Source organism: Dasypus novemcinctus, chromosome 19 (assembly GCF_030445035.2).
Source record: "Dasypus novemcinctus isolate mDasNov1 chromosome 19, mDasNov1.1.hap2, whole genome shotgun sequence".
NCBI classification, from domain to species: Eukaryota; Metazoa; Chordata; class Mammalia; order Cingulata; family Dasypodidae; genus Dasypus; species Dasypus novemcinctus.
The window spans coordinates 34,469,389-34,479,422 of record NC_080691.1 but is presented as its reverse complement, the minus strand read 5'-3'; the positions used below and the strand labels follow the sequence as shown (position 1 = coordinate 34,479,422).

Below are 10,034 nucleotides of genomic sequence, written 5' to 3'. Positions count from 1 at the left end.
GACTTACAAAGCAGAGCAGGGAGTGGGGAGCCGGGCCTGCTGGGGGGAAGGGGGGGGTGCACGCCCCGCTGCCCCCCACCCCGGACAGAGTCGTCCCCTGCCTGGCTGTGGGCGTCCCTCACCCACTGGCTCCAGGCCCCGCCCCAGCTCCCCGCTGCTCGCCCAGGAGAAAGTCACTGGATTTCCGGGCGGGGCACGTGTTTTTATTCACTGCGCAGGCTGAGGTGGCTGAGAACTGCCACGTTCGTTTCAGCGTCTCCCTGAGTTCCCCACAGGCCTCCACCCACATCAGCTGCCGGGGAGGCTGCAGGGAGCCGCAGGGAGACGTCAGAGCCCCCCACACCTGTGCGGGCCTAGACCCCTGCCCCGCCGCCCTCGGCCCTCCCCGCCGTTCTCTGCCTCTCATGCCACTCCACACTCTGGCCTCCTCGCGGTTTCTCCATCGCCAAGCACGTTCCTGCACCGGAAGCTTCACAGCAGCTTTCAGTCTTGTGGTTCATTCGGTTCTCAGCTCCAGTGTCACCTCCTCAGGGCGGAGGTCCCTGGCTCCAGGCCCCATCACCCTCTATCCCCTTTTCCCTCTCCATTGTTCTGAGCACATCGCATTCCCTGCCATGACACTAAATCATCCACTGGTTTCTGTATTTTCTGTCTCTTCCATAGAAAGGTGCTCCTTGAGGGCAGGACTTGGTTTGGTCCACTGCTGTGTCCTCAGGACGTGAGCAGGGCCTGGTGCTTGCCAAATAAATGAATGGAGAGATTGATAGAAGGATAGACAGAGTGGGAAATGAAGGGTAAACGGATGGGTGAGAGGAAAGAAGGAAGGGTACATGGATGGATGGATGGGATATAAGATGGAGGGAACAATGGAAGAATAAATTAAAGGAAGAACTGATGGATGGGTGGACTTTTAGAAAGATGGGTGGAAGGGAAGGAAGGAAGGGAGGGGGGAGGGAGCATCCGTGGATGGCTGGAAGGACTGACGGAAAGAGAAAGACAGTCAGGGCAGGTGGTAGATGTGGCTCCACCTGAGAGAACTAGAGCGTGGGGAGGAGCACAGCCCTCTGCCCTCTCTTGGGGCTCTCAGAACCCCCAAAGCCTAGCCTCCTGCAGCCGCCCCCCACAGGCCCCACCCGAGCCCTGGACCCCTCAGGACGCGACTCCGAGGCACAGGGCAGGTGGGGGGCTGGCCCCAAGCTTTATTGAGCACGTTTCAGGGAAGGGCAGACAAGCGGGCCCTCGCCCAGCCTGGAGCGTCCTCCTCCCGTCCTCGCCGACCCCCGCGGCGGCCTGGGCGCCCCTCAGCTGCTGGGGAAGCAGCCTCGCTTGTGCCACTGCTGGTCGCGGACGCGGCGCACCGCCTGCAGCCGCGGCTGGCCGGCCTCCCACTCGTTCCAGTGGCGGTACTCGCCCCGCGCCAACGCGTACTGGCGCCCGCGGTATCCGGGGAACTCGTAGCCGACCCACCTGCCGGAGGGACGAAGCCCGGGTGAGGACGGGGAGCCCGGCCCCAGCCCCCCACTCCCGCCAGGCCCAGCTTTCGAAAGCCAGCGTCTGACCATGCCCTCCCGCTGCCTGCATCCTTCCTTGGCTCCCCAGTGCCCCGGGATGAACCCAAGCTCCTCTCCCCGCACATAAGCTTCTTCATAAACCTCTGTAGCCTCACCCCTCACCTCTCCACACCCTGCGCTCGAGCCACTCCAATCTTGCTTTCCTGGAAACTGCCAAGTCTCTGAGCCTTTGCACATGCTGCTCCTTCTGCCTGGGACACTCTTCCTTGCCTCATCCTCATCCCCCCACTCCCCCTTGTTCACTCCCATTTTTTACAATGTCCTCTCCCCCAGCAAGTCTTTCCTGACTTTCCCAGTCTGGAGCAAACACCTCCTCTGGCTCCTAGAGCCCCTGTGCCTCACTCACCATAGTCCCCGACCACAATGAATTGGGGACACTTATCTCCTTGTCTGTCTCCCTATCAGCCCATGAGATTCCTGAGGGAGGAGCTGGCTCCCTACTGCATCCCCATACCTAATACAGAGATGCTCAGTAAAGAGCAGTTGGATAAATTATCATCAGGGAGAGATGGTGCCTCTCAAGGCCCAATCCCAGATTACAAAACCTCAAGTGGGATGTAGCCACCAACAAAGGGAAGATGATCCGAAGGTTGCATTAACAATGATATTAAGCCTAGAAGGAGGGAGGTGATGAACTTGTCCTCCTATTTCCTACAGGCCACACCTCAAGAACTACATACACTCTGGACCTCCTGGTAAGAAGGGTCAGGATTGTGAAGGGGCAAAAAAACAAAATAACCCTCAAAAAAATCCAAAAATCAGCTCCAGGACCTGGGGATGTTTGGAAAACGAGTGAAGACTCAGGTGGGGACAGTTGGGGGGAACAGCTTTCATTTGATAAAAAAGAAAAACCTTTCTACGAGGCAAGGCTGCCCGGAAATCCCAATGGCACAAGAGTGCAAGACATTGGGCACTGGCCCCCTGGGGGCTCCGGGGAGAGGACGGGAGGGGACAGCTGGCTTGTTGCTCGTGGAAGAGCCTGTGAACGTGGGCGTCCGCAGCCGGAGCGGGGGCGAGGGCGGAGTCCCTTACGTCCCGTGGATGGCCCGGGCGCTGCCCACGCGGTCCCGGAAGCCGTGCGCCCACAGGCTGGGCACGTCGTCGTCCACTATCTCCATCCTGCGGCCGCTGAAAGCCGGGCTCTCAAACAGGTGCAGCTTGTGGTCGGCGCCGTCCTGGAGGCAAGGTGGTGGGTGACCCGGCCGCTCCCATGCCCGAAGCGGGGCCCAAGGAGGCTCCAGGCGCAGGAACGGATCAGCGAGTCACCCCCAGCCCCGAGACGCCATCCGCACCCCCAACCCGCTCCCGGAGGGTGCAGACGCCCCAGCTCCTCCACCCCCAAACCTGCTGCCCAAGGGATGGCGCCTCGGGCGAGTCCCCCAGAACTGGTTGAGTCAGGGATCCCAGCGCCACACAACAGGGGGCTTTCGGGTCTCGTTCAACCCCAGCATTTAACAGACAGGGAAACTGAGGCCACAGCGGGTGGAAGGAGACAGGAATTGTTCGTGTGCTAGCCTTCTCTCAGACTGAGCAGGACGCAGCTCCCCCCTTCCATTGTCCTCTCAGGAAGAGTCATCTATTGTGATGAGAACAAAGGGCTGGAGCAGCTGCTGAGCCCAGTAGGTGGGAGAGGAGAGCCCATTTAAAGGTCCCTGTGCAGGGTGCCCCTTTCAGATGTTTGAAAGCTGAGCTATTTCACGATTAGGTTTTGAAGTTGTTTCCTGGACTCTGTTTCTTTGACACAACACTGGTCTGGGACTGGACCGTGTGGCTCATCATTCGATTCGGTTCCAAAGGGACGTCCCAATGGTTAATTCAAGATGTGAACCCTGGCAGCGGACTTGGCCCAGTGGTTAGGGCGTCCGTCTACCACATGGGAGGTCCACGGTTCAAACCCTGGTCCTCCTTGACCCGTGTGGAGCTGGCCCATGCGCACGAGGAGTGTCCTGCCACGCAGGGGTGTCCCCCGTGTAGGGGAGCCCCACGCACAAGGAGTGCACCTGTAAGGAGAGCCACCCAGCGCGAAAGAAAGTGCAGCCTGCCCAGGAATGGTGCCGCACACATGGAGAGCTGACACAGCAAGATGACGCAACTAAAAGAGACACAGATTCCCGTGCCGCTGACAACAACAGAAGCGGACAAAGACGACGCAGCAAATAGACACAGAGAACAGACAGCAGGGGTGAGGGGGAAGGGGAGAGAAATAAATAAATGAATAAATATTAAAAAAAAAAAAAAAAGATGGGAACCCTGGTGTCACCCCAAGCCCAGTGCAACCTCTTGTCCCACGTCATCACTGAGGTTGGCAATACGAAGCGGCTTCCCAGGCCAGTCTGCGCCGGCTGAGCCCGCGGCTGACTGGTGAGCGGCTTGCCTGCCCGGCTCCCCGCATGCCCTGCTTCTAGAAGCTCCCCGAAGGGGCAGGAGCTGGACTCACGATGTGCAGAGGCCGGAGGGACAGGAGGCTGTCGCTGTGCTGGCTGCTGGACCAGGCGTCCCAACGGGGGTAATCTCCCTTCTCCAGGACAAACTGCTCCCCGCGGAAAGCCCTGCACTCAAACGCCAGCCACCTGGGCGAAGAAAGGCTGGGGTCAGTTCACCTGCCGCTGAGAGAGGACCCAAGACGGGGAGGGGGGGTCCATGGGCTGCTGACCTCTGACCTTGAACCCTTCCCTCATCCCCACCACAGATCCTGGACTTCTCGGACATCCTGGGGACAATCTGAGAGTCTGGGCTAGCAAAGCAAGCCGGGAAAGCTTACTGAGAAACTATTTCTGCCCGGGCTCTGGATGGGGGCAGCTCAGGAAAGTTCTTAGCACAAGGCCTAGCACACAGGGAGCCTGCCGTAGACCTTGACCTTCTCCTCCTCCTTCCCCTCCTCTTCCTCCTTTTTCTTCTCCTCCTCATTATTGCTATTATTGTTTGGTTATTATTATCTCTTACATAAAACTCTCCCCGAGGTAGGTACCACTGTTACCCCATTGGACAGATGGGCAAATAAAGGCCCAGAGGGCAAAGCAGCTCATCCAGGGCCCCCCAGATGGCTGGTGCCAGCCTCGCAGAGAGGAGGTGAGAATCGAGAGCCCAGATGGGCCGTCTGTTTGCCATGAGCACAGCACACCTCGAACACGTGGGCCTCAGCTGCCTCCCCTGCACAATGGGGATGAGAAGAATGGGCTGCTGTGGGGTTCAGTGATTCAGTGCATGCTAAGTGCTCAGTACACGGAGCTTTCGCTGCTCTTATTGTTATTAAAATGGTTAAATACTGCCTGCCCTGAGCACCAGCTGGGTTGTCTGTCTCTATGCTCTGTCCATGGAACCCTGCTCTGGACCACAGAAGTGTGCGGCGCTCGAGCATTCTTAGGGAACCCTTCAATTCCCTGCTTTTAGAGATGGGGAAACTGAGGCCAGAGAGAAGGAGGAGAGTGTCCTCAGGCCCCACAGCCGGTCTAGAGCTCAGAACCAGAGCTCCCCAGTCCCAGGGGACTCAGGGCTGCGGGAGGGGGCCGGGGGTCCAGGTACTCACGGCCCTGACTCCACCCGGATGGATCCCACCTTCTCCAGCAGGCTGTCCGTCAGGTCGGCGCACTGGGCCGAGAGCTCACGCCGCCTGCCCTGGAAGTTCTCCAGCTCATACACGGTCACCTGGAAGCACAGTGTCCCGAGCATCCCATCCGGCCCGGTCCCCAGCCCCAGCCCGGCCCCTGCCCCGCTGAGTCGTCCTCGGCCGCAGTAAAGGCTGTACCAGCGGCTCCGTGCGGTCTGCTGCCGGCCTGCACTGCCCCCTCGTGGCCGTCGTGGGGATTGTCTCCCTCCAGGGACCCTCAGACTAATTAAACTGCCAGAGCCAGTCCTGGAACCTCATCGAGCGAAATGACCCAGAAAAGGACCATGGGGGGAAATGGGGCCACTTCTGGTCATGAGGGAACGTGGGCCCTGTTCCAAAATGTTCAAGAAAGCCAGAAATGCATCGTTTCCTTAACATGACATTTCCCCATTAAAAAACCAAAAACCGAAAAGCCTTGGGCAGGACAAAGGAAATACCAGTTTGTGACTTCTGGGTTGAGCCTCCCACCTGCCCCAGCCCAGAAGCACAAGCTGTCATCACGAAAGGGCCCAGGAGGACATCTGCTTCCATCATTTTATAGAAGGGGCTAGAGAGGGTCAGAAAACGTAAGGGCGAGTTACACGGCGGCCCCGGGAGTCATCCTTAAGTCTGCTGCCCCTTTTCTCTCTCCCACTGGCTTGGACGGGGACAGGCCCACAGATGGCGAAGGGAGGCAGCGGGGGATGGCAGGCACAGACAGCTTTCTGGGGGGCAGCTGCCTCTGGGGTTTGCTAACTCCTGACATGCCAGAGCTGCCAGGTTGAGAAGCCACTAGCCTAGCCCTGCACTGTCCCTACACGAAGTGGAAGGTCTCACCCAAGGTCACCTACGGATCCGGCCAGAGACAGGCAGCCTCTTAGCCGCCCTTCCCCCAGCCTCCTCCCCTCTCATCCAGAAGATCCTCAGAAAATGCCCCTATCTGTTTCCTTGGCCCTCCCATATCCTTGGATCCCGCCTGAAATTCAGGCTTCTGGGTATGATGTCAAAGGGGCAGAGCCAACAAATTCAATGTGGAACTCAGATTTCTCAAGCACCTCCCTCTGTTGGCTGGCCATGCTAATAGCATTTTCATTCAGCTGTCACATCAAATCTGGGCAATGGTTCCCATTGTAGAGATGGGTCTGTTGAGGCTCAGAGAGGGCAGGGACTGGGGTCAGGCAGGGCAATCAGAGCTGGAGGCCGTGCCTCCTGACTCTCCAGGGCCCTTGTACTCTCACGGAGCCTCCTTTTGCAGCTGAGCGAGGAGGGAAGATGCAGGGAAGGCACGAAGCACCTTTGCGGCAGCAGGGCAGGGGAGGGGAGCCGGCCAGAACTGTTTCCTGTACTCCAGTCCTGGATGGAAGGGCTGCTCCTTCCCTCTGAAGAGGGCTTCCCGGCCCGGAAGCTGCACCCTAAGGTTCAAGGGCAGCCTGGTCCCGGAGTCCGCGGGCCCACCCTGACCAGTAAGTACCTTGTAGCTGCCCCCAAGGCCTGCGTGGCTCTTGCCAGCTGCAGCCTGCTCCGGCGCTCCACGCTGCTCTGCCATCTCCTAGGAACACTTCTGGTTTCAAACCAAAGGAAAGTGGGTCACCAGGTGCACCCAGAAGAAACCTGGTGGATCTGACTGGAGTCGAGGAAGAGCTGTAGGACCCTGCTGTCTGTGGGACACGGTCAAGCGTCATGATCTACAGTCGGTCATTCATTCATTCAACAAACACCGCTGAGCACCCAGCATGAGCCATGTGGACTGGGACCAGCACTGGGGTCAGGATCCCCATTTTAGAGGGGAAGCCCGAGGCCTGGCAAGGGGAGGCCCCTTCCCCGAAGCATGCAGTGAGGAAGCGGCTGGAACTGGACATGACCTCACAGCCCATGTCCTGCCCACCCCCGATGCTCCTGCAAACAGGCTCCTGAGCGCTCTGCACAGAGGTGTCCCCTCTGGGTCCTCCACAAGGACCGCTCCCACCTCACACTGCAGCAGCTCCAGGCTTTGGTTCACGTGACGCCGTGAGCCCCGACTCAGGGCCAGTCCCTGGGCTGCGTGACGGGACACACCAGGAGACCGCAGACCGGTGGGGGGTGGACAGACGGCCAGCCAGAGGTAGCATGCGACAGGACCAGGTCCTCAGAGCCCTGCTCCGGGCCGGTGTCCCTGCATTCAGTTATTCATTCCCTGAGCACCTGCTGAGCACTCGCTGCGTACCGGCCACTTAGAGACAAAGACGCCGGCAGGCGGTTAGCCCTCGTTGTCACGGAAACAGTGACACATGACACAGGCCCGTGCGGTCACACCTGAGGAGCCCCGTGGTGGTTGCACATGCAGACACACGCAGGATGGGTCTCCATTTTATTTGCGTGCATGTGCACACACACGACAGACACACGCAAACAACCCCTGCCCGTTTCAGACGTCCACCGTCGTTCCAAGCGGCAGCACGTCTACCCCCCCACGCCCGTGACCCTCGCTGCGTACCCACTTCTGCCACCTACAGCTGCGGCCCACAGGCGCTGCGTCACCCGCGCGCGTGGGAAGCCCGTGGGCTGTCCCGTCCGGGCTCAGCTCGCGGAGGGCTCTTGGGGGTTTGGTGGCCTCAAAGTTTGCCCACCTCTCAGATGTTTTTGGAGGCCACTTGCCTCAAGCATGAGCCCAGGGGCTCCAGTCCTGCCACCACCCCCTGACACACTGACAGCACGGCCCCCGGCCCCCCACCCCACGCTGGTCTGGGAGACAGTCGAGTCCTCTCGCTCAGCTCCAGCCCTTAGACGAGTCCCCAGCTTTGGCAGGGGGCCGGCCCCGCGCGCTGCCCCGTGGAGGCTGGCCCGGGCCTGGGTAGCTCTTGCCCCCCTCCGCCCGCCCCTGCTGGAGCGAACCTGGTGCTGTGGCCTCAGGACCTTCGGCGGGCTCTGCGCCCCTGCGGGGAGCGTGCTATTTATGGGCACTTTCTGACAGCCCAGCACATGCCAGCCTGCTGAGGCAGCGCCCTGTCCCCCCCGATTCTATCCGGGCCATTTCACTCCAATAGCAGGTCCAGGGGGCCCCCCATGCCTCGGAAGACTTTCTGGGGACAGACAGACCTTGTGAGCTCTGTGGGAAAGTGGTGCCAGGTGGGGGCATCAGGGTGGAGGGCTCTCCTGCTCCCCCCAACACACACGCTGAGGTTTCTTAGTGCTCTGCCTTCCTGCTGGGGTGCACGGCATCCTTGGGAAAGCTCCAGTTCTCCAAGGGAGGGGACCCCGGAGCATCCCTCATAGGGAACTTTCCATGTGCCACATAACCTAAATTTTAAGTCAGCTCACCTCCAACTTGGGTGTAAATCCGTCCAACCATTTTATTTCCTTTGTAGAGGAAGGGGCTAGGAATAACAGGTACCGTTTACTGGAGATCTGCTGCGTGCCAGCTGCGTGTCAGCTCCGTGAGCAGTTTAATCCTCCCAGCCCCTTTAAGGGAAGAATGCTGATCCCCCTTTTAGAGAAGGCCAAACTGAGTTCTGAGAGTTGGAATCATTCACCCAGGGACACGCGGCGGAAGGGAGAGGGCGGGCTGCTCCGGGGCCTCAGTGCCTAGCCACAGTAGAAATGTAAAGGTGATGCTGTCAGCTTACTGACGATGGGAAGAAAAGGGAGTCATACGTTTTTAAGTGTCTAGTGAAGTAAAATTTTGCCTGTGAGAAGTGTCAGAGGGGAGACTCGCATGAGATTCTATGCATATTCACTTAAACCAGGGCTATTGCCCCGCGAGGGGCTGGACAATTCTCTGTTGCAGGAGGTTGTCCTGTGCGCTGTACGATGTTGAGCAGCACCCCCGGCCTGTGGTGGCCACTAGAACCCACTAGAGGCCAGTAGAACCCACCGCCATTGTGACAACCAAAAGTGTTTCTGGACCATGTCCAATACCCCTTGGGAGGGGGGCAACATCCACCCAGCCGAGTCTCTCCCTTAAACTTTTGCCCATTGAAGCCTATATCCCGAGCCTCAGTAGAGTTGCAGCTCCTACCCTCTGGTTCATTGGTCTTATCCAGGCCAGCTAACAGGGAGGTGAAGAGGGTCAAACACCGCACCAGGGAACCGAGAGTGACTACAACTCCAAGCAGGAGAATCTCATCCATCAGCCATGTGGGATCTAAGCCCCCTCTCGATAGGGAGGTGGAGTGGACATCGCCATCCCAGGGTGCACAGGATGGAGGAATAAAATATGGAGTAGAGTGGACTTACTGGTATTCTACTATAGCAGTATTGTGACTAGCAATGGAAGAAACTGTAGCATTGATGTGGAGAAAGTGGTCACAGCACTTGCTGAGGGCAGGAAGAGGGATGAAGAGATGTGATGTGGAAGCATTTTGGGGACTTGGAGTTGTCCTAAATGATATTGCAGGGACAGATGCTGGACATTATCTATCCTGCCATAACCCACTGAATGGACTGGGGGAGAGTGTAACTACAATGTGAACTATAATCCATGCAGTGCAGCCGTGCTCCAAAATGTATTCATCAAATGCAATGAATGTGCCACACTGATGAAAGAGGTTGTTGATGTGGGAGGAGTGGGATGGGTTGTGGAGTATGTGGGAACCTCTTATACTTTTTAATGTAACATTTTTTTGTGATCTATATATCTTTAAAAAAAAAAGACAAAAAATACTAAAAAAAAAAAAAAAAGACAAAACAAAAAAATAATACCTATATTCCAATCCCCTTTTGTAGCTGAGAAGCAGTGCCCAGAGCCCATCACACATCCAGTGGCAGGCTGAGGTCCCGTCCCCGTGTCAGCCTGCAAGGAAATCCTGCCGGGATTCCGCGGTCTCCTGCTACGGCGGGGCAAGCTCTCCCAGGGCTCAGCTATCCCCTCCTGCTCCCCTGCCCACAGCTCAGCACCGCGG

The 10,034-nt window shown here is 58.3% G+C and overlaps 1 protein-coding gene across 1 annotated transcript; it reads right to left on the bottom strand.

Moving 5' to 3' along the window:
• Positions 1-1,196: 1,196 nt before the first annotated feature.
• On the bottom strand, positions 1,197-7,143 carry CRYBB3 (crystallin beta B3). The gene is made up of 5 exons (XM_023584814.3): positions 6,629-7,143; positions 5,098-5,216; positions 4,009-4,141; positions 2,604-2,746; positions 1,197-1,467 (listed from the first exon to the last, which is right to left on the bottom strand). The coding sequence occupies exons 1-5, from the start codon at positions 6,701-6,703 to the stop codon at positions 1,302-1,304; spliced, it is 636 nt and encodes a 211-aa protein (XP_023440582.2). The 5' UTR covers positions 6,704-7,143; the 3' UTR covers positions 1,197-1,301.
• Positions 7,144-10,034: the final 2,891 nt, after the last annotated feature.

What these genes read in the sequence shown, in the direction of transcription:
- CRYBB3 (XM_023584814.3), bottom strand. Translation starts at nt 6,703, where the DNA reads ATGGCAGAGCAGCGTGGAGCGCCGGAGCAGGCTGCAGCTGGCAAGAGC. An exon ending in ATCCGGGTGGAGTCAGGGCC is followed by an intron (nt 4,142 to 5,097) that starts GTGAGTACCTGG and finishes TTCTTCGCCCAG; the next exon opens with GTGGCTGGCGTTTGAGTGCA. An exon ending in CCCTCCGGCCTCTGCACATC is followed by an intron (nt 2,747 to 4,008) that starts GTGAGTCCAGCT and finishes CCTTGCCTCCAG; the next exon opens with GACGGCGCCGACCACAAGCT.